This window comes from Podarcis pityusensis, assembly GCF_964106645.2.
Source record: "Podarcis pityusensis genome assembly, chromosome: 16".
In the NCBI taxonomy this organism is placed as follows: Eukaryota; Metazoa; Chordata; class Lepidosauria; order Squamata; family Lacertidae; genus Podarcis; species Podarcis pityusensis.
Genome location: NC_138041.1, coordinates 3,333,586 through 3,358,293, shown reverse-complemented (window position 1 = coordinate 3,358,293; position 24,708 = coordinate 3,333,586). Strand labels below are relative to the sequence as shown.

General features: G+C 45.5%; 1 protein-coding gene across 1 annotated transcript in view; it reads right to left on the bottom strand.

The window, feature by feature from the left end:
• LOC308465790 (methanethiol oxidase-like) overlaps positions 1–24,708 on the bottom strand; it is a 55,313-nt gene that overhangs the window by 6,075 nt on the left and 24,530 nt on the right. Inside the window, 9 exon segments of the mRNA XM_080986027.1 lie at positions 254–375; positions 1,175–1,253; positions 5,903–6,081; positions 9,550–9,677; positions 9,679–9,733; positions 11,727–11,847; positions 12,972–13,157; positions 14,727–14,839; positions 21,235–21,288. Of these exon segments, the coding sequence (XP_080842153.1) occupies positions 254–375; positions 1,175–1,253; positions 5,903–6,081; positions 9,550–9,677; positions 9,679–9,733; positions 11,727–11,847; positions 12,972–13,157; positions 14,727–14,839; positions 21,235–21,288 (1,037 nt within the window).

Below are 24,708 nucleotides of genomic sequence, written 5' to 3'. Positions count from 1 at the left end.
GTTTATTAACTTTGGATTCAATTTCAAAAATGAGTATCTGTCTGTTGTCTACCACGTGTTGCTGGTGGTTGAAAGCCTTTTTCTTTTGTAAGTGTGTATGCAACAAAGTCAAATGATTTTTTCTTGAAATTGTTCATTCTCTTATTGGTAAATTATTATTAGTAAATACCTAATTGGTAAATATTGATATATATATATTTTTTTAAAAAAAATAATTATTTGCTCTGATCATACATTTAAAGCCAGCTTTTACCTGTCCCACCAGTTTGGGCTGCTGGGTGTTGGTGATGTCATACTGACGGATGTCTCCATGAAGCCAGTCGCTAAAATACAGAAATTTGTCATCCAGGGAGATGAGGATGTCCGTGATGAGACCTTAAGGAGAATATTGGAGAGTAATAAAAGAAGCCACAGTGTTAAACTCTTGTGAGTCACCTGTTTGTGTGTATTGGGGGGGGGGAGAGAGGGGGAGGGGAAATATACTAGGTGCTACAAAGATATCACACATCTCTAATATTTTATTCTCTCCAGTGAATTTACTCTCTTTTTTGGGGGGGGGGGAGATGTAGTTTTTGTTTTGTTTTGTTCTCTTTAAAGAAATACTTTGCTTTTTGGTAAATTTGTTGTTGTTTTTTAATATTTTTATTAAGCAATTGCAACATAAGAAATTATCAAATCATATAATCACATATATTATTCCCCCCCTTCCATCCCTCCCTCCCCCCCAACCAGGGACTTCCCTCGGCTCCTCTCTCTGATTTCTCTGCACATATTATTCTCTGCATGTTATAAAATTATACATATCCTTGCCTTGTCTATCTATCATGTTATCAACCAATAAATTTGTGTATGTTTCTTCAAAACCTGCCAAGGAGTCCAGTTCATTTTGTTGTCTTTTTAAACAATTTGTAAAATTATTTAAAATTTGTAAAAAGTTCCCATTCTTCCTTAAAGTCACACTTGTCCTTGTCCCACAGTTTGTATGTCAATTTAGCCAGTTCTGCAGAATTCATCCATTTTTCTTGCCACTGTTCTTTCGTTGGGACGAACTTACTCTCTTAAGCTGCCCTGAACTTCTTGCCTCTAGAGGCCTGGTAGGTGGGTTGGGGAAGCTGCTCAAAATGACAAGATAAATCCTACTTGTGGCCCAAATCTGAAACCACGCTGGACTCACCTGGCATGTCGGGAAGAACCCAGCCGTCCACCTTCTTGCTGGGCACCTGGATCACTTGCTTAGCCGCCCACGTCCCATTCTGCAGAAAGAGCAACCACAGTGGAGATTAATCACAGGAACGCCATCATCCACTTAGCACAGATGGATATATTCTTAATATTGGAGGGTGGATGGCGGCTAATGAATTGAGGTTGAATCCTGACAAGGCAGAAGTACTGTTCTTGGGGGACAGGAGGCGGGCAGGTGTGGAGGATTCCCTGGTCCTGAATGGGGTAACTGTGCCCCTGAAGGACCAGGTGAGCAGCCTGGGAGTCATTTTGGACTCACAGCTCTCCATGGAGGCGCAGGTCAATTCTGTATCCAGGGCGGCTGTCTACCAGCTCCACCTGGTACGCAGAATGAGACCCTACCTGCCTGCGGACTGTCTTGCCAGAGTGACACATGCTCTGGTTATCTCCCGCTTAGACTACTGCAACACACTCTATGTGGGGCTACCTTTGAAGGTGACTTGGAAACTACAACTAATCCAGAATGTGGCAGCTAGACTGGGGACTGGGAGCAGCCGCTGAGACCACATAACACTGGTCTTGAAAGATCTACATCAGCTCCCAGTACATTTCCGAGCACAATTCAAAGTGTTGGTGCTGACCTTGAAAGCCCTAAACGGCTTCATTGTTAGGAGATCCTCAGGCCTTGGGAAGAGGGTTTGACCACTGAGCCACTCTGAGACCTGGAGCTCTTTGAGGGGAATTGAAGTGTGTCTCCTGACAACTCTCAGCACCCTGAACAAACTACACTTCCCATGATTCTTGGTGGAGGAGGGAAGTAGCTACTGTTAAAATAGTATAATGTTGCTTTAAATGTATGGTGAGAGTGTGAACACACTCTGCGAGGAGGCAAAAAGACTTAAGGAAGATCAAAGTCTACTAGCTGATCCCTTGGACTGATTTGCAATATGCCAGCAATTGTTCAATAATTGTTCAACGCCAGCAACAAATGACACCCAGTTGTTTTAACAAAAGGGGCATCAAAATGGGATCCCACCCTGCTAGGTAAAGGTAAAGGGACCCCTGAGCATTAGGTCCAGTTGTGGTCGACTCTGGGGTTGCAGCGCTCATCTCGCTTTACTGGCCGAGGGAGCCATCGTACAGCTTCCGGGTCATGTGGCCAGCATGACTAAGCTGCTTCTGGCGAACCAGAGCAGCGCATGGAAATGCCATTTACCTTCCCGCAGGAGTGGTACCTATTTATCTACTTGCACTTTGACGTGCTTTCGAACTGCTAGGTTGGCAGGAGCAGGGACCGAGCAACGGGAGCTCACCCCGTTGCGGGGATTCAAACCACCGACCTTCTGATCGGCAAGTCCTAGGCTCTGTGGTTTAACCCACAGCATCACCCGTGTCCCCCCACCCTCCTACCCTATTTCTAAATCAGGTTGCTGTGAGGGGAAGAGAGTTTTTGAGGGGGATGGGTCCAGGCGTGGACTTTTGTGTGACAACTGCTGAAAAGAAATTCTGGTGCTGAGCATGCGCTCAGAGGCATCTTGTTATTTGATTCTCAGAGAATGGGTGCTTCCAGGCCAGCTGTTGGAATAATCCGCTTATGATCCCCACCCCACTCCAGCCACTATTTTGCATCTGGTTCCAGTCAGTGGATCTCAGGGGTTAAAAAAAAGGGGGGAGATGAGGAATGCTCAAAGCAGTTCCTGCAAACCTGAAGTGTGCCTGGCTCTGTTACAAGGCATGCCAAACATTATTAGTCCCATTTTACAGATGGAAGGGCTGAGGCAGCAGGAGACAGCGAGTGCAGGGCAGAGGCGAAATCTCTGAATGCTGAGACTTCCTCCGTCACCACTGTCTCTTGGCCACTCCACAACGCACTGCAGAATAAACAGCTCTTGTGCGGTATCACAGGCGCCTATCTTATGTAGACAAGAGAAAGCTTAATGGCTTGAACCACCGCACAATCGTATGTACACAGCTCGACATATGCGGAGGTGACACGAGACCTGAGCAAACAGCCGTTACAATGGGAGCGGCGGCTCAATGAACCACCACGGGTAAGCCAGGCGGGTTAATGATTGTGCTGTCCCATTATGCCAAAGATCAATAATTCACTCCCTGAGATGCAAAGGCGATAACTGCGCATAGTGGGGTGGGGAGGGAATGGCTTGCAGATCTGGGCCTCCGTCAGACAACCGTTGGGATCGCAGAGCCTCTTGCTCACCGCCTGACAACACCTGTTTGACTCCATCGCCAGTTGGACTGGCGCCTATTCCTGCCGACACAGATCCGGTGCACTGTTGGCTTTTTACATGTTCAAAGGGAATCGGACCGTCAGCAATTTGTCCCACTGTGCTTTGCTGTAAGCAGGGATCTTTTGCACCAAGTTGGGGGGTGGGGAGATCCCTTTTGGATGCCCCCATTGGTAAAACTTAATTCTGCCTGCAAATACTTCCCTTTGCCCACCGTCTCGAGAGGACTGTCACAAACTGCAGAGGAGGTGTGTGTGTGTGTGCATCCTCGGTCCAGTATACCTGAAGGAGCGTCTCCACCCCCATCATTCTGTCCAGACACTGAGGTCCAGCGCCGAGGGCCTTCTGGTGGTTCCCTCACTGTGAGAAGCCAAGTTACAGGGAACCAAGCAGAGGGCCTTCTTGGTGGTGGCGCCCGCCCTGTGGAACACCCTCCCATCAGATGTCAAGGAGAAAAACAACTACCAGACTTTTAGAAGACATCTGAAGGCAGCCCTGTTCAGGGAAGCTTTTAATGTTTAATAAAGGTAAAGGGGACCCCTGACCATTAGGTCCAGTTGTGGCCGGCTCTGGGGTTGCGGCGCTCATCTCACTTTACTGGCCGAGGGAGCTTCCGGGTCATGTGGCCAGCAGGACTAAGCCGCTTCTGGCGAAGCAGAGCAGTGCACGGAAATGTCGTTTACTTTCCCACTGGACTGGTACCTATTTATCTACTTGCACTTTTGACGTGCTTTCGAACTGCTAGGTTGGCAGGAGCAGGGACCAAGCAACGGGAGCTCACCCCATCGCAGGGATTCGAACCGCCCACCTTCTGATCGGCAAATCCTAGGCTCTGTGGTTTAACCCACAGTGCCACCCGCGTCCCTTTTAATGTTTAATAGTTTATTGTATTTTAGTGTTCTGTTGGAAGCCGCCCAGGGTGGCTGGGGAAAGCCAGCCAGATGGGCGGGGTATAAATAATAAATTATCATTATTATTATTATCCTCATCACTTCCAATGCTGGCTCCCTTGGACAAAACACACTCCGTGAGTTCCCCTCCTCAACACCGCCAGCAGCAGCTCCTCTTCCTCCTCATCACTGCTGACCTGCTTACTTGACAGGCAGAGAAGGAATGAGGAAGCAGAGAGGGGAATCGCTGTTCTTCCTGTTCACCACCACCAATGTCTGCCCCAGAGCAAGAGGTGGGTGAACAAGCAGGCAGGTTGCAACAGTTTAGAGGAAGAGAAGGTCTGCAGTGGGGGCCAGGCTGTTGTTAATGCGGCCCCTGTTAGGGTGCAGAGACTCAACAGATGCCCTACCATAGGGACCCTTGCCACATCCCTTCACAATGTCGTCTATTTTATCATCTCTAACCACATACACTCAAATAGGGTGGATGCTCGGGTTGCAAACATGATCCATGTGGGATGCACGTTCGCAACCTGCGTCTGTGTGTCTGCACACACGCAGGTTGCAATTCGGCGCTTCTGCGCATGCGCAAAGCGCAATTTAGCACTTCTGCGCATGCACAACCACCAAAACCCGGAAATAACCCGTTCTGGTACTTCCGGGTTTTGGCAGTCCGCAACCTGAGAAAACACAACCTGAAGAAGAGAAGAAGAAGAAGAGTTTGGATTTGATATCCCACTTTATCACTACCCGAAGGAGTCTCAAAGCGGCTAACATTCTCCTTTCCCTTCCTCCCCCACAACAAACACTCTGTGAGGTGAGTGGGGCTGAGAGACTTCAGAGAAGTGTGACTGGCCCAAGGTCACCCAGCAGCTGCAGGTGGAGGAGCGGAGACGCGAACCCGGTTCCCCAGATTACGAGACTACTGCTCTTAACCACTACACCACACTGGCTCTCACTGAAGCAGCTGTAACCCGAGGTATGACTGTACACCAATAAATATTTTGCAAAAGAGAACGGTCCAACAGAGTACGCTCCCCAAGGCCATATCCAACTAGGCACCTGTCAATTTCGGATTCTGTTTTTCTCCCCTTCCCCCATCTTAAGTTCAGTTCTCCACATTCCCACATCAGTTTGGATTTTTTTTAAAAAAAGTCCTCGTGGAAACTCATCAGCACTTTAGTGCAAATTTCTCCCAAACACATTTTTGGATGAAATTTCACCTAACATCCACAATTTTGCAAATCGATTTCCCCCAGTATTAAGCATTTTTGTGTATTACCTTTCTGAACATATGTATTTTTATGTACACTTTTCCCCAGTATATGCATTTTTGTACGCAATACTGCACTGCAAAATTCAGAAAAGAGCAAATTTCAAAGGAAGGCTGCGTTTCAGTCCATGCATTGTTTCAGAAAGTGCAAACTTAGTGAGTTGGCCTTCTGATGTGAACTGAATTTAAATTTCTCCCCCAAGTCTACAAAGAAATGGCCTTTTCTAATTGGAGGTGCCTGGGAGGATCTTCTGCCAGAGAGCCACAGCCTTTCCTCAAGTATTACTAAAAACATTACTCCTTTTTGTTACCGCGGTCTTGTGGAAACGATGAATCGCACTGGTGAGGGCGCAGCCGATGAACCCTTCTGCCGCATCAGGGTTGTGGAGAAAGCGGATTTCAAGAGGGATGGAATTCTTCCCCACGTCGATCGACTGGATGAGTTCATGGGTGGTCCAGTCCCACACATTAATGTTGCCACCGTAGCAGCCTTCAAAGAGGCAGTGGTTGTGGAGGAAGTAGAGTAAACAAAGAGCAGAAAAGTAAAGCTTACTGAGAGGTCACTTTTTCGATTTCCCCCAGCATTGGTGTGTGAGGAGAGCTGTGTGATAGGAATTTTATGGTCTTATATATATGGTAATGTTCATAACTGCACATACATAGATCAGCACAGGAAGACCAACCTGGAACCATTTCGATTCCTAAACTGACCAAATGTTTTCTCTGCAAGGTCAAAGTGGAAAAGCCTCCCCATTGTCTTTTCTTTCACAAATCCTGTCTTAAGCGTATGTCTGTGTTTGAATAAGGTGTGAGCCTGTGACCTGGCCCAGGAACTAAGTATTTATCACTACAAAAGAATGGCCAGGCTACCCAGGAAATCCAATCAAGTAACCTGCCAGACAGGAGATAAACAAGGACAGGAGAAAAGCAACATGCAAATGTTCTGTTTTAGACAAGTTTTTTTTGTGAAGGTGTGATGTATCTGAGGGGTGGTCTTAGGTTGCACCCTTCTGTGATGTATGTATGATGTTTCTGGGGGTGGTCTTGATCTACAAGGTGGCAATTTCAAAAGTCTTTATAAGGCCTTGCGTGCCATTTTTCTGGGTTCCCCCTCCTCTCCTGCGTGAGAGGGGGGCACCCTGTTGCAACAGATCAATAAAGATCAGGCTTACTAGCTGCTTTGCTTCTCAATATTCTCTGGTTGGCCTCTGTTATCTTTACCTACCAATAGGGAACCTATGTAAGGACTCTATATGGGCTCTTGGGTACCCCATAAGGGAAAAGGGCAATTTTTGTTTACAACAGCTGCCTGTGAAAGACATTCTTTTGTGCACAAAATCCCTCCCATCTAACAATGTAAGAAGAGTTTTGCTGGATCAGGGTGATGGCCCAACTAGTCCAGAATCCTCTTTTCACAGTGGTCAATCGGATGCTCTTGATAGAAGCCCACAAGCAAGAACTGAGGGCAACGGCCATTCTCCCCACTTGCAATTCCTAGCAAGTGCCATTCAGAATATAGCCTTATTGTCCTCCGTGGATTTGTCTAAACCTTTTGCAAAGCCATCCTAGTTGGCAGCCATTGCTACTTCTCACAGGAAGCAAATTCCATCATTTCAACTATGCACTGTGTGAAGAAATCCTTCCTTTCGCTACTCTCAATTCTTCAGCGTTCCGCTCCTCATAATTTCATAGAGGAATGCTGCATTGTAAAACAGCACAACAAACAATACAAGCAACACGAAGACCAGTATACTAGATAGCACTGTAATTCTTGTTGCATAATACACATGATTTAGTACAACAAAAACAAAATGTGTACACTTGTAAATTCTCTAATATACCGTATTTTTTGCTCTATAAGACTCACTTTTTCCCTCCTAAAAAGTAAGGGGAAATGTGTGTGTGTGTCTTATGGAGCGAATGCAGGCTGCGCAGCTATCCCAGAAGCCAGAACAGCAAGAGGGATTGCTGCTTTCACTGCGCAGCGATCCCTCTTGCTGTTCTAGCTTCTGAGATTCAGAATATTTTTTTTCTTGTTTTCCTCCTCCAAAAACTAGGTGCGTCTTATGGTCTGGTGCATCTTATAGAGCGAAAAATACGGTATTTGAAATCAAATGAACACATGTCTGTCAATCTTTGAAAGTCCGTAGAAGTATAATAAGTCACTTACTACTTCGGCACCATGAACGCCTAAAAAAGTTTTACCGCTTAGCCCACAGGATAGCATCTATTACTTTGTTTCAACCATAGACTTATACTTCTACGGACTTTCAAAGATTGACAGAGGTGTGTTCATTTGATTTCAAATATATCAGAAGATCTACAAGGGTACACATTTTGTTTTTGTTGTACTAAATCACGTATATTATGCAACAAGAATTACAGTGCTATCTAGTATACTGGTCTTCGTGTTGCTGGTATTGTTTGTTGTGTTAAGTTTGCAACACAGGGGTTTGTTGTTCTGCCCTGTGAAATAGAACAAATGTCTCAGGGCCCCTTGCAAAATCACCAAGCGTGTTGACATGATGCTATTGCTAACCGAGCCATCGTTCGTTTTACTAAAGGAAAACAGAGACAGAATCTTCTCAACAACCTTGTGAGACGTTGTCAGGGGAGACACATACAACCAGTTCATTTCAAGGTATAAATACTTGTCATGTTTGGTCTCTATTACTCATTGTCACAAATGTGTCCATATGCTACAGTTACAGGGAGCGGGGGAGATTGCCTTAAATAATTTCTTATTTGTATAACCTCAAGGTTAGATTACTGCAACATGTTATACCTAGGGCTGCCTCTGAAGACGGTTTGGAAACTTCAGCTAGTGTAGAATTTTGTGGCTGGGTTGCTTACCCGAGCAAGATGGTTTGAGCATATTACACCGATCCTGGTCCGACTGCACTGGCTACCAATTAGTTTCTGGGCCCAATTTAAATTGCTGGGTTTGAGCTATAAAGCCTTAAATGGCTCAGGACTGCAATACCTCAAGGACCTCCTCTTTCCATATGAACCTAACCCTGAGATCATCTTCATGCGCCTCCTTCTCAAGAGGTCCAGAGGGTGGCAAGACGAGAACAGGGCCTTCTCTGCAGTGGCTCCCCGTCTATGGAATGCTCTCCCCAGGGAGGTTTGCCTGGCGCATTCATTAAACGCCTTTAGGTGCCAGACAGAAACGTTCCTTTTTAACCAGGCCCTCCCTGTGGAACGCCCTCCCACCAGATGTCAAAGAGAACAACAACTACCAGACTTTTAGAAGACATCTGAAGGCAGCCCTGTTCAGGGAAGCTTTTAATGTTTGATGTATCACAGTATTTTAATATTCTTTTGGAAGCCGCCCAGAGTGGCTGGGGAAACCCAGCCAGATGGGCGGGGTATAAATAATAAATTATTATTATTATTATTATTATTAGACATCCTATGCCCTTTTAAAATGTGGCTTTATTTGGGGAGGGTTATTGAGTTGTTGTTTTTATTTTGATGATGTATTTTGTGGTTTTATATTTTGAACTGCCCTTAGACCTCCAGGTATAGGGCGGTATATAAATTCTAATTATAATAATAATAATATCAATGCCACACACTGAAAAATTAGTCTGAATATAATTGCCCCTTGTGGAAATGAATTTGGTTATCTTTTCCGCAATGGCTGTCAGACTTGTGGACTTCCAGATGTTGGGACTAAAGCACCATAGCTGTCAACTTTTCCCTTTTCTTGCAAGGAATCCTATTCGGAATAACGGAATTTCCCTTAAAAAAGGGAAATGTTGACAGCTGTGTAAAGCACCCATCACCATCCCTGACGGTTTGCCACACTGGCTGGGGCTGATTGGGGTTTGTACTCCAACAGCATTTGGAGGGCCACAGAAGGGTGGAGTATAAATTTAAAAAATCACTATTACAATTATTATTCCCCCACCCTTTGCTTCAAAAGTGCTTTTGTGCAGAAGGATGCACTCACCTTTCTCCAGATCAGCTGGATTAAACCCATTTGCCAGGCATTTGGGCACTCCCCATTCCGTGCTCATCAGGACGTTATGCCTCGGCTGGTACCAGAAATCGTAGCCCAGCTTAGGGACCTTGGACCCTTTTTTCCCAGTTGCCTTTCACCTCAAACGTCTCCCCATCCAGCAGCACAAAACCACCTGACATTACAAAAAAAAAAAAAAAAAAGGAATAATAATAATAACAATAATAATAATAATAACAGGAGGGAAACATAAGGGTCAGACTGAGTCCAAACCAAAGGCCAGGCAGAACAGCTCTGTCTTGTAAGCCCTGATGTCAATAATAATAATAATAATTTTTTATTTATACCCCGCCCATCTGGCTGGGCTTCCCCAGCCACTCTGGGCGGCTTCCAACTGAATATTAAAAACAATACAGCATCAGACATTATAAACCTCCCTAAACAGGGATGTCTTCAGACGTCTTCTAAAAGTTTGGTAGTTGTTGATCTCTTTGACATCTGGTGGGAGGGCGTTCCACAGGGCGGGCGCCACTACCGAGAAGTCCCTCTGCCTGGTTCCCTGTAACTTGGCTTCTCGCAGGGAGGGAACCGCCAGAAGGCCCTTGCTGCTGGACCTCAGTGTCCAGGCAGAACGATGGGGGTGGAGACGCTCCTTCAGGTATACTGGACCGAGGCCGTTTAGGGCTTTCAAGGTCAGCACCAACACTTTGAATTGTGCTCGGAAACGTACTGGGAGCCAATGAAGATGTCGTAGGAACACAGGAAGTTGCCTTATACTGAGTCAGGCCGTGTTGGTCCACCTAAGGCAGTACTGCCTACTGGCAACAGCTCTTTGGGGATTCAAACAGGGCTGGCTCCCAACCCCACCTGGAGATGACAGGGACTGAACCCGAGGCTTTCTCCATGCAAGGGAGATGCTCTGCCAGGAAGCTACAATCGTTGCCATCAACAAGATGCATTGTTCTAAATCCCAAAAGGTATTTGATATATCCCAGCTGGTGTGTGTGCGGGTTGCAAAAAGACTTGTAGGTTTGAAGGGTAAACATGCTCCATCCACTACTCAGTGGTCAGAAGTTCACGCTGCTCTTTCAACATTTGAACGTAGATTATAATGGTTTGGTTGGCCATCCGTCTGTCAATGGAGGAGTGTGTCTTCTGGAGTGAAGTCAAACTGTTGGAAGGTTGTAGAAACCAATATAGGAGAGACATGTTTTGTTGCAGATGAAGGCGACCGGTGTGTTTGTGTGTGTTTGTGTGTATACACACACACACACACACACACACACACACACACACGCATAGAGTGGTATCTTGGTTTATGAACTTAATCCATTCTGGAAGTCCGTTCTTAAACCGAAACCATTCTTAAACTGAGGCACACTTTCCCTAATGAGGCCTCCCGCCGCTGGTGCCCTTCCACCATTCGGATTCTGTTCTTAGACCAAGATAAAGTTCTCAAACCAAGACACTATTTCCGGTTTTGCGGAGTATGCAGACCAAATTGTTCTTAAACCGGACTGTTCTTAAACCAAGGTACCAATGTATATAATGTGTGTGTGTGTGTATAGTTTAAGTCAGGATTGATGGATTATTTTTAATATTAATGTGAGCTGATGCTGTTCCTTTCTTTTCTTTCTTTTTGTTATATTTGTATTAAATAAATAAATAAAAACCTCTCCTCGAGAGTATGCGTGCATTTTGCTGTAACTTGGTTGTACGTCACTTTGCCCTAAGCAAGATAAAGAGACTAACAAATTTAACAAATAAATAATAAGCTGGCCCACAAGAGTCCTAACATTTCAGTTTCCCAATTATCTCTGCTTCCTTCCACCCCCCTGCCCTAGCCTTTTTCTTTTTTTAAAAAAAGTTAAGTTTGTAGTCCTTATGATTGCAAAGACACAGTCTAGAATTGTGAGCCGTGCCTGTTGAAACCCAACAAGCAGATGAACACACCCAGGAGCTTGGTGGCAGGGGGAAACTGCTCCAGAGCCATCAATATTGGAATAAATTATGCAAAATAAAAGGCAGGGTGCAAATCTGCATTTAAAAAACTGCATGTGGAAGAACAGAAATTTTCTCCGTTCAAAATTTGGACTGGGACTCGCTTTTGCGCTCTTGTTAACCCAGCCCAGACCACCTCCTTTGCCTGCCCAGCCCCCCAAAAACACCTTTTCCATTGCCGGACGGGTCTCCCATGGTGCTGATCATGATCTCGCCACTGCCCAAGCAGTGGGTGGTGTGAGGATTAGCCAGGTTGCACTTCCAGTACATGTCAACGGGCTCAACAGCCTAAGGGAAAAGATGGCACAGAGAAAGCTAAGGTTACTGCGGTGTTAAAAATCTCTCCTGTGTGCTTTTTAAGTTTCTGGCTCTTATGATTCCAAGGGTACAGTACCGAGAGAAATTGTGTGAATCGTGCCTTCTTCTGCACAGAGAAAGTAATGCTAGTACTGTCCTGAAAACGTTCTATGCGTGTGTTCCTCACTCCCTAACCATTCTCCATCAATGAAGGAGAAGAGAAACTGCCATAAAGGGAATATTTTTAGCATACATTTCTCCTATGTTACTCTTGAAATGCCATTTCCCCTTAACGTATTAACCTTTGCAAGCAATTTCCCCTAATATAATGCACTCCTGTGTGCTGTTTTATCTAATATATGCATTTTTAGGCACACCTTCGCCTAACATTTGAATTCTTGTACGCATTGTTAGAGAACTGCGTCCCAAAGTTCAGAGAAGTGTGTGAATTTTGGAGGGTGGTGGCATTTCGGTTCATGCATTGGACTTGGAAAGTTAGAATCCGTTTGGCTCGCATTAAAATGCAAAACTAAACGGATTTGATCCCCCATCCATAAAGGTAAAGGTAAAGGGACCCCTGACCATTAGGTCCAGTCATGGCCGACTCTGGGGTTGCGGCGCTCATCTCGCTTTATTGGCCAGGGTAGCTGGCGTACAGCTTCCGGGTCATGTGGCCAGCAGGACTAAGCCGCTTCTGGCGAACCAGAGCAGCGCACGGAAACACCGTTTACCTTCCCGCCGGAGTGGTACCTATTTATCTACTTGCACTTTGACGTGCTTTTGAACTGCTATGTTGGCAGGAGCAGGGACCGAGCAACAGGAGCTCACCCCGTCGCGGGATTCGAACCTCTGACCTTCTGCTCGGCAAGTCCTAGGCTCTGTGGTTTAACCCACAGTGCCACCCGCATCCCTTCCCCATCCATAGTGCTAACATTATTACCTATTTTGTGAGGGACTAGTTCTGCTGCAAAGAAACCTCAATGCTGATGGCCTTGTAAATACTACAGCGAAGACCCACTGCGAGCCACTCTGGTAGGGCTTCTGATTCATTGAGCAACAAAGGAACTTGCAAAATGGAGGGCGTGGTTTCTGGTGAGCCCCAGAAAAGCCTGTACCTTATGGAGGCGCGGAGCTCGAGGGTCAGTGCCTGTATCAACCACATAAATCCTGGAAGAGATCAAGCTGGGAAGGATGAGCCGGTTTCGCTTCTTGGTCATGTCCCCAAAACAGCTGCTGCAGGAGTTCCACCCAGTGTGGTGGAGCTCATCGTTGACATTTGGCATGGGCAGGCGATGGATGACCTATGAAATAAGAAGAAGAAGAAGAAGAAGAAGAAGAAGAAGAAGAAGAAGAAGAAGAAGAAGAAGAAGAAGAAGAAGAAGAAGAAGAAGAAGAAGAATGAGAGCTGGACCATAAAGAAGGCTGATCGCCGAAGAATGGATGCTTTTGACTTCTGGTGCTGGAGGAGACTCTTGAGAGTCCCATGGACTGCAAGAAGATCAAACCTCTCCATTCTGAAGGAAATCAGCCCTGAGTGCTCACTGGAAGGACGGATCCTGAAGCTGAGGCTCCAAGACTTTGGCTACCTCATGGGAAGAGAAGACTCCCTGGAAAAGACCCTGATGTTGGGAAAGATGGAGGGCACAAGGAGAAGGGGATGGCAGAGGACGAGATGGTGGGACAGTGTTCTCGAAGCTACCAGCATGAGTTTGACCAAACTGCAGGAGGCAGTGGAAGACAGGAGGGCCTGGCATGCTCTGGTCCAGGGGGCCACGAAGAGTCGGACACGACTAAATGACTAAACAACAACAACAACAACAATCCCAACATGTTGATCTTTAATCTGTCACTGCTTAATTTTAATGATCTTTTACATGTTTTTAATTATTTGCTCTTAACTGATTTTGTTGACATTCACTACATTTCTTGTAGACTGCTTAGAGGTGTATACAATTTTGTTAAATAAAAATAGATCTCAGGTGTAAAGAGGTGTGCCTTTGGCGTACGGTGAAAGCTGTACAATGAAGATTTTGAGGCAGAAAGGGAGCCGCCACCATTTAGGGGCTGCTGCAAAGAATGCCCTCTCTTGGGCTGCTATTCCCTATACTTCTGAGGGTGGCAGAACTCCCAAGAGGGTCTCCTCTGTCGATCCTAACACCTGAGAGTGTCTGTAGGGAAGGAGGGGGAGGTGGTCTCTCAGATATCTGGACACTTAGTTGTTTAGAACTTTAAACACAACTGCATTTGCAAATGGGTAAAATTGATGGTAACTGCAGCCAGACAGATTATAGCGAGTAAATAGAAAAATGCTGAAGAGTTAGGGGTTCCCCCACCCGCACCCTTCTCATACACCGACGTGGCAACTTGCAACATTTATTTACAGTTTAAGGTTTTTGAAAATATACAATAAAACAAAATTAATAAGCTTTGACAAGATATCTTGCTGGACCAGATCAACTGCCCCACAAAGTGTGTGCCTAAGTATACGAAAGCAAACAAAAGATTTAGCAATCTGAACCTCTTGAGAATGAACGGGGAAGTCTTTGGAAATCCACCACACCCCCACTTTTGTTCTGCAAGAATGCGCTCTTCAGTTTTAAAGCGAGCAGCTGTCACAGATGACTTCTGCAAGGGCCTGAAGGAGGCGGATTGCAATGTTTGCACTTTTAAAAGTGTTTTTAGGGTGGGGTTTTGCTATGGGGATGTGTCAGGGTTTTTTGGTTTTCTTTTACAAGATACAACTCAGAATTATCCTTGGAAAGCAAACAGGACTTCTCACACAATTGTGGAGCAATAATGTAACCCTGAAGATATCGGCGCATGCCAAGCCTTGTTGCGTGACCAGCCTTCGCACACTGAAAGATACTTACTTGGCAATAGGTTGGAGATTTGGGGTCCACATCCACCGTGGCCAGGTAGTCTGGTTTCTTTATTCCCGTGTTCCTGTAGATGCAAGGCAGGTATACAATCTCTTCCCGGGGGCCTGTCCAAAAGCAAAAAACCTTGTATGAGCCACCGGGAGTGGGGGAACAGGGAAGCAAACAGACTGGTGAAATAAATCAATTAAGGTCTTATGTATATAATAAACGTTCATAAATGTACCAGCCAAAGACGTACATAGATATATAGGCCACATGTCTGAAGCTGCACAGGAGAGCAGCCATGGAGCCATTTTGACTCCCAGGCTGACCAGGTGTTTTCTCTGCAAGGTCAAATGGAGGAGCCTCCCCATTGCCTTTTCCTTCACAAATCCTGTCTTAAGGGTATGTCTGTGTATGAACAGGGTGAGCCTGTGACCTGGCTCAGGAACTAAGTATTTATCATTACAAAAGACTGGCCAGGCTCCCCAGGGTATCCAATCAAGTGAGCATTAACAGGTAACCTGCCAGACAGGAGGTAAACAACGCACTCAGATTTCTGCTGTAGACCGCCCTTTCTTTGATGTAGGTATGATGTTTCTGGGGGTGGTCTTGGACTCCAAGGCGGGCAATTTAAAATGTCTATATAAGGGCTTGCACACCTTGGTTCTGGGTCCTCCTTCTCCTTTCCTGCGTGTGAAGGGAGCACCCTGTTGCAACAGTTCAATAAAGATCAGGCTTACTAGCTGCTTTGCTTCTCAGTATTCTCTGGTTGGCCTCTGTTTTTTCCTCCGACCGATGGAGAACCTGCAAAGGACTCTATAAGGGCTCTTGTGTCCCCCATAAGGGAATAAGGGCAGATTTTTTGTTTATTACACTGGTATTAAGGGGAGCCAGATGAGGAAAGAGAAAAGCTCACCCTTTCACCGCTGCGTTTGGATGTGACGAACAATGCAAACAGTGTCTTTCTTGGAACATCTCTGCTTTGCTCTCGAATGAAACGGTGGGCAAGACTTCCATTAGACTTTGGCAAGGTCAAAGGAGTGGGGGAACAACGACATGAGATAATATCGCCCGAGGGGGCAAATCCCTCACGTGAGCCACAAGCTGGCCATCCCTGATTTGCCATGAAATGAGGCCAATTTTTAAAAAGCTTAGTTTATTAATTTATGCATGAATTTGCACATGCGAGAGAAATAGTTCTAAAGGGTAGAAAGGGAAGAAACTTTGCTTTTTGGTGATGCAGGTATAGTGGTACCTCCGGTTAGGAACTTAATTCGTTCCGGAGGTCCGTTCTTAACCTGAAACTGTTCTTAACCTGAGGCACCACTTTAGACAATGGGGCCTCCCGCTGCCGCCAGAGCACGATTTCTGTTCTCATCCTGAAGCAAAGTTCTTAACCTGAGGTACTATTTCTGGGTTAGTGGAGTCTGTAACCTGAAGCGTTTGTAACCTGAAGCGTTTATAACCTGAGGTACCACTGTATTCATCACAACAGGGGTATTTTGGGAAGAGGCAGGCAAGAAGGTAATGCCTCATCTTGTGCCATTCCTCCCCTTCTTGTACCTCATTTAAAAAGAGGTACTCTTTTTTCACACACAGGATGGAGTGCTTCGTCTAGTACCATCTGAGAAGAGGCATGTTCCCTCATGGGGAAGGAATGCCCTTTCTAATGCTATTCAAGAGGGGGTATCTCTCCTCACGCCTCCTCTAAGAGGTCTTCCATCTTCACTCACACACTGGATGGAATGAGGCATCCCTCCTCTCTCACAGGTGGGAACACCATCTTATGTTTCAATTCTAATCCTTCTAACCTCCTTTGAGGTAGGTTTGTGGGTTTGGCAGAAGGAGATAGGATCTGCCCATGCAATGCCCACCTGGTGGAAACTCTAGCTCACATGGCCCTTAAATGTAAAATGTATGATCTCCACCCACAATTTCTAGACCATCTGTGTATTCCAACATGGAAACCAGAGACAGAGGTTATACGCTTCTTATTACAGGGGAGAGACCAGGAGCTCACCCAGACATTAGCTAAGTTCCTCTATTTGATTTTTTGTCGCCGAAGTACGCTACAAGATCCTGCCCTTGCTGGAAACCCTCAGAGATGAGGCGGATTGCTCGCCTCTACTGCCCTTTGGCAAATGACTGTGCTGTTGAAGTGGTGACAAGATCGAACTGGCCTACCTATTTTAAATGTATTCTGAATGTTCTTATGTGATGCCAATAAAGGTTACTTGACCATCTTATGAAGAGGTGTTCCTCCCGCAACCCGTAACATAAGACAATGCTATCTGAAGGTCTTGTAAGCACCTGGTTTTGTTTTTTTAAAAACATAATAGTCATATTTCAAACACTTGCTGTTGAATTAAGGCAGGGGGGACTTTTTAGCTAATCAAAATGTTTTTCAATCTATCTAACCAATCTAACATGATTAAATTTGGCAGTCCTTTTATTTTCCAAATAAAATTTAGGGAAAAACCAGGTGCTTTTCTACTAGGTATTTTAGGTGCAGGGGACGCGAGTGGCGCCATGGGTTAAACCACAGAGCCTAGGGCTTGCCGATCCAAAGGTCGGTGGTTCGAATCCCCGCAAAGGGGTAAGCTCCCGTTGCTCGGTCCCTGCTCCTGCCCACCTAGCAGTTCGAAAGCACGAAGTGCAAGTAGATAAATAGGTACCGCTCCAGCGGGAAGGTAAACGGTGTTTCCGTGTGCTGCTCTGGTTCGCCAGAAGCGGCTTAGTCATGCTGGCCACATGACCAGCTGTACGCCGGCTCCCTCGGCCAATAAAGCGAGATGAGTGCCAATACTCCAGAGTCGGCCATGACTGTACCTAATGGTCAGGGGTCCCTTTACCTTTACTATTTTAGGTGCAGAGATCCAAAGGAGCAGAAATGACTATTCATGTATGCGATGACAGCAAAGCGAATGCTACTGGCCCAGAGATGGAAAGAAGAAAAGGTTCCAACCAGAGACAAATGGCTGATGAATATGGACTACCCCGAAATGGCAAAATTGACTGGGAAAATCAAAAACCAGGAGGAGAAGAATTTTAAGAAGGAATGGGGAAAATTCACAATGTATTTAAGAGAACACTGTAAACAAACTACAAACTTTGGCAGGATTTGAGTGATGCTTGTAATATACAAAGAATTATGGTGAAAGTGGTTTATTTGTTTTAAAAAAATAGAGAAAACAAGGAAGGCAGTTGGAAAAAAAGATTGAAAATGGTAACAATGGAAGGGAGGAGGAGAGTCATAGGATTCAGAGAATTCTAAATGATGATGTTGATGTATAATGTTTGAATTCAAATTTGTACTGTAAAACTCAATAAAAATATATTGGTGGGGGAGTGGCAGTCCTACATAATGTAAAAACCTACATGAAAACGCCTATATTTCTTTGAACATATCACCTACTGGGGGGGTATGAAGGCCTGAAGACTGCAGAGGAGAGCAGTTCAGGATTATTTCAGATATATTTGCAGCCATGAGAATGATACCCTCATAAACCACAGCCCAGTGCCCAGATGTGGACGCTGTGATAGGAATTTTGAGGTCTTAGATATATGGTAATGTTCATAAGTGCACCAACCAAGCACGTACATAGATCAGCACAGGAAGACCGACCTGAAGCCATTTTTATTCCTAAACTGTGCAAATGTTTTCTCTGCATGGTCAAAGTGGAAAAGCCCCCCCATTGTCTTTTCCTTCACAAATCTTGTCTGAAGGGTATGTCTGTGTTTGAATAGGGTGTGAGCCTGTGACCTGGCCCAGGAACTAAGTATTTGTCACTACAAAAGACTGACCAGGCTCCCCAGGCAATCCAGTCAAGTAACCTGCCAGACAGGAGAAAAACAACATTCAAATTTCTGTTTTAGACCGCCTTTTCTGTGATGTAGGTGTGATGTATCTGAGGGGTGGTCTTAGGTTACACCCTTTCTGTGATGTATGTATGATGTTTCTGGGGGTGGTCTTCATCTACAGGGTGGCAATTTCAAAAGTCCATATAAAGCCTTGCACACCATTTTTCTGGGTCCTCTTCCTCTCCTGTGGGTGAGGAGAGCACCCTGTTGCAACACATCAATAAAGGCCAAGCCTACAGGCTGCTGTTTTGCTCCAAGTTATCCTGGTTGGTGTCTTTGTTTTTGTCCAAGGGAGCCCTCAGATTTTCCCGTTAACAATGAAAAATGAAAGAGGGAGTTTCTTTAGCTTGAAAGCATTTCCTTATTATTGGTGTGTTAGGACATAGTTGCCACTCCCTGACGGAGGCTGCGACTGCAGTTCAGGAAACCTTGGGAGGGGGTGTGCAAATTTCATTAAATTTCTCAAAGGTGCAAAAATGAAAACTGAAACATTAGTAAGCAACCAGTCCCAAGAGAGGGCAGGGCCGTAGTTCAGTGGTTGAGCAGCTGCTTCTCATGCAAGTCCTGGGTTCAAAACCTAGCGCATCCAGGTAGCGCGGGGAATGTCCCATGCCTGGCACTCTGAAGAGTGTGGACAACACTGAGTTAGATGGAACAAGGAAGCTTCCTTTGTCCTTCCTATGCTGTGCATGGCTTCAGAGGCAATCTGATCAGCATGACCACTTCAGTGGTACAGTGCTTGCTTTGCAATGCATGGGTCCCAGGGGTCTGGAGTCTCAGAAGGTCTGCAGGTAGGTCTCCTGGCTGACCATTGGTATTTAACTCCCCATAAACTATTTAGAGCAGGGGTCAGCAAACTTTTTCAGCAGAGAGCCGGTTCCCTGTCCCTCAGACCATGTGGTGGGCAGGACTATATTTTGAAGGGGTGAAAAGAACGAATTCCTATGCCCCACAAATAACCCAGAGATGCATTTTAAATAAAAGGACACATTCTACTCATGTAAAAAACACGATGGTTCCCGGACCATTCGTGGGCCAGATTTAGAAGGTGACTAGGCCGGATTGGCCCCTGGGCCTTAGTTTGCCTACCCATGATTTAGAGGGATGCGGATGGCGCTGTGGTCTAAACCACAGAGCCTAGGGCTTGCCAATCAGAAGGTTGGCAGTTCGAATCCCTGCGACGGGGTGAGCTCCCATTGTTCGGTCCCTGCTCCTGCCCACCTAGCAGTTCGAAAGCACGTCAAAGTGCAAGTAGATAAATAGGTACCGCTCCGGCAGGAAGGTAAATGGTGTTTCCATGCGCTGCTCTGGTTTGCCAGAAGCAGCTTAGTCATGCTGGCCACATGACCCAGAAGCTTTATGCTGGCTCCCTTGGCCTATAGAGCGAGATGAGCACTGCAACCCCAGAGTTGGTCACGACTGGACCTAACAGTCCGGGTTACCTTTACCTTTTTAAACTATTTAGAAGGTATAAAGGTGTTTCAAATGTTTAATGGAAATGCCCAGAACGTGAAGGGCATTTTATCATGCTTGGTGGACATGTAAAAAGGAGGAGGGAAAGGATACAAATACATGGATGCAGTAGATTTTAAAGCTTAATATTCAGTTGAAGCCAAAACTCTTTATATGAGGCTTAATGGAGACACAACTGCAAAAGGACGATGGAAGTTCACTCCAATGTAAGATTACAGAAGCGAGATTGTTATATGCGCAAAGATGGAAAGATACAGCTCTACCCATTATAGATGAATGGCTGATAAAACTATTGGACTTGGCTGAGATGGCAAAGGTAATGTGTTTAATTAGAGAAAAAAATCATTATTGACATTTACTCAGGACTGGAAACTTCTTATGGACTTTTTGCATGAAAGAGAAAATGAACTTGTAATATCTGGATTTGAAGATTGAAAAAGTACTGGACAGAATGAGCGAATAATATGTTTAGCTGAAGGACAGAGAACTAGAAATCTTTTTTTATATTTTTTTCTTTTCTCTTTTCCCATGCTTTTCCTTTCTGCCTTTATATCTTCTTCTTCTTCTTCCTCTTCTTCTTCATATTCTTCCTGCCTCTGTTCTTTTTTAGATATTTCAGTGTATTATATTTTTGTGATAGGTATGCATTTTTGTACAAGTATCAATAAAAATACTATATATATATATATATATATATATATATATATATGAATGAAAGAGAAAGATCACTGGCTGAATCGCTGGAGAGCCACTGCCAATCAGCGTATAAACATTACTGAACTCAATGGACCAATGGGTAGATTGGATTTCACCATGCTCTTGTTTCTCATTTAGAAACCGTTACTAAGCTGCACACAAGTTATAAACAAGGGAATCCCAGCCCACAGACTTACAACCTAGAACAGGAACTACACAAAAGGAAAAAGCAGTGGGGAAGTAGAGAAAGCACTACCTTCAAATCCCAGTACGATGACACAGACAAGGCACTGGTTTTTCCCCCAGTACAGGGTTGTTGGCAAACACAAACAGTAGCCAGCAATTGGGACTGGCAAAAAAATAAATTGTGGGTCCGCTTGTGCTGTTCGGGTACGCAAGCTTGCTCTGAACTCCTTGGAAAGTTGGCAAGATACAGGCATGCTTGTAATAAAAATTAAAAGTGGCCACAAAGACCCTGGCCCCTTACCTTTCATAGCGTCCAATGGCGTTTTGTATCCAGGGCCGCACTCTCCGCATTTCGCTGCAAATTGAAATGGTTGAAAGATCAGCAGGTGACAGTTTTGCTGGTCCCAAAAGATGCCTTTCCTGGATATATTCCCAGGCTTTTTGATTATTATTATTAATAATAATAATAATAATAAATTATTTATTATTTATACCCTGCCCATCTGGCTGAGTCTCCCCAGCCACTCTGGGCGGCTCCCAATCGAGTGTTAATGTGAGTGAATGTCTTTAGTTTGCTATCTTGGGACAGGGGAATGCAGGGAGTAAAGAATGACTCCCCATGCAGAATTCAACTTCCTGCACACCTTAACTTATTTCTTTTAAAATTAGAATTAATAATAATAATAATAATAATTTATTACTTATGCCCCGCCCATCTGGCCGGGCCTCCCCTGAGATTTCACCCCTCCCATATCCAAGAATCTGCTGATGTTCTCTGCTGATTCTTCAGAGAGGAGGGGTGGTTTCTGCTCTCTACTTATTCCGCTCCAGCCTCACATCAAAGAGAGAGAGAGAGACTGAGTGTTAGAGAGAGATCATGTGTATAGATAAGGTTGCTGCTAAGAGCAGCTGCAGACACTCAGTGCAGTTCAGCATTTTCGTTTAGACCTCAATTACCTCCGTACATAGTTGTGTATTATAGTTGTAGATAGAATAAAAGAAGATATTCTACAGAGCTGCTCTCCGAGTCGTTTATGCTCTGCTATACTCTGCTATACTCTGCTGTGCGACGACTGTCTTCTTGTTGGAGTGAATCTGGTGCTCACAACTCTAAGCTGTGAGTCCTGTTCCTGTGCAGAAGGTGGTCTCTGGAAGTGCTACCCAGCTCGCCTAGCCCAGTCGGGGCTGAAGTGGATGAGTCCAGTTAGTGGCACTGGCTCAAGGGCGATGCTGACATCCCCAGCCACTCTGCGTAGCTCCCAACAGAACATTAAACATACGATAAAACATCAAACATTAAAAACTTTCCTAAACAGGGCTGCCTTCGGATGTCTTTTAAAAGTCCGATAGTTGTTTATTTCCTTGGCATCTGATGGGAGGGCGTTCCACAGGGCAGCTGCCACTACCGAGAAGGTCCTCTGCCATGTGTGATAGGTATTTTGAGGTCTTAGATATATGGTAATGTTCATACGTGTACCAACCAAGCACGTACATAGATCAGCACAGGAAGACCGACCTGAAACCATTTTGATTCCCAAACTGACCAAATATTTTCCCTGCAAGGGGGGGGGGGGGGGTCAGGGAGCCTTCCCATTTTCCCAGGAATTGAGTAATCAGCATTTTAATGGGTGACAGACTATCAGGAAAGGCAATCAGATAACCTGGCAAACAGGAAAAACAACATTCAAATTTTTGTTTTAGATCACCTTTTCTGTGATGTAGGTATGATGAATCTGGGGGGTGGTCTTAGGTTACACCCCTTCTGTGATGTATGTATGATGTTTCTGGGGGTGGTCTTCATCTAAAAGGTAAAGGGACCCCTGACCATTAGGTCCAGTCATGACCGACTCTGGGGTTGCGGCACTCATCTCGCTTTACTAGCCGAGGGAGCTTCTGGGACATGTGGCCAGCATGACTAAGATGCTTCTGGCAAACCAGAGCAGCGCACAGAAATGCCGTTTACCTTCCCGCCGGAGTGGTACCTATTTATCCACTTGCACTTTGACGTGCTTTCGAACTGCTAGGTTGGCAGGAGCAGGGACCGAGCAACAGGAGCTCACCCCGTCGCGGGGATTTGAACCACTGACCTTCTGATCGGCAAGCCCTAGGCTCTGTGGTTTAACCCACAGCGCCACCCGCATCCCTTGGTCTTCATCTACAGGGTGGCAATTTCAAAAGTCCATATAAGGCCTTGTGCTTCATTGTTCGGGGTTCCTCCTCCCTCCTTCATGTAGGGAGTGAGCACCCTGTTGCAACAGATCAATAAAGATCAAGCTTACTAGCTACTTTGCTTCTCAATAGTCTCTGGTTGGCCTCTGTTATTTTCTCCTACCAATAGGGAACCTATGTAAGGACTCTATATGGGCTCTTGGGTACCCCATAAGGGAAAAGGGCAATTTTTGTTTACAACACGGGCACCACTACCGAGAAGGCCCTCTACCAGGTTTCTAGCCCTCAAGACTATAGCCATTAGGATCCTCCAAAGTTTGTATCAAATAGGTTCTCCTTTAATGCTAAGGCTGGATAGTTGGTTAGAGCATGGTGCTGATAATGCGAAGGTTGCAACTCTATGATTCTAAGCCAAAGCACTAGATGAGGTTGCTCAGTAAGCATGAGGGAGCTCTTGCCCCCACCCCACCCCATCCCTGAAGATCTTCCACCTGAGGCAGCTGCCTCACACTGTCTAATGGAAGGGCTGGCCATTGGGAATATCCCACTGTGGGAAAGAGGACACTGGGCTACTATGTGAACCTTGGGCCTGTTGTAGGAATTTATGTATAGGTTGATGAGGGGGTTGCCCCTCCAGCAGATGTCATGCACACGCAGCCCACTACCAAAACCAGCACAATCACTTTTGTGACTTTTGTGACTTGTCCCCACAAAACACTTCATCACAGTTTCTTCCTATCTATTCAAAGGGCCTTTGCTGCACGATACCAAATGTAAGAATTCACTGATAAATGTCTCTATGTACTGGCTCACTGGGAAAACTTCAGAAATTCATGTAGACACGTGAGCTCAGCTACTCAGCAGCCCCTCTGCCTGAGTGATAATCCCTGGCATCCTGATACCTGAGTGCCAGACAGGTAGCCATTCCAGAAATAAGAAACCCAGATGAAGACAAAAGGGAGTGATTAACTTGGCTGGGAAACAGGGAAATGTAAATATCTCTTTTGTTACACTTGATGGGTGTTTGGTGGAGGGCAAGGGGAACCATGGGGCAGGGTCCAGGATGCTCAGATTCCTGCCACCAGACCTCCCCTTTCATGATGTAACCGTAATGTATTAGTGATGTAGTTTGGGGGGGTGTAACATGGGGATTAGCAGCAAATAAAAGTTTGGGGGCTCTTTTGTTCGGGGCTTCCATCTTGTTCCACCTTGTGGCAGGTGGGAGTCCTGTCGCGACAGTCTTCAATAAAGACCAAGCCTACTGGCTGCTGTTTTGCTCTGGTATTCCTGGCTGGTGTCCTTGTTTTTTGTCCAAGGGAGCCCTCAGGTTTCTCCGTTAACAGGCCTGACCTAGCGAGGTTCTTCTTGCTAGCTCTCTGCATGGCTACTCTGGAGAAAGCTGCCAATGTAGGGCTGGGGGCTCACAGCTGGGGTAGATCCACACAGCAGTTCCACTTTTAAGGTTGGTTGAGATCCAAGAAATGGGTGTAAACAACATGAAGCTCTGGAATGGACAAACTTGGCACTGGAGTGAAAATGGAATTTTTGGCACCCGACAGCTACTTGTGCTAAAACACACCCCACACTCTAAATTGTATTTTTTAGG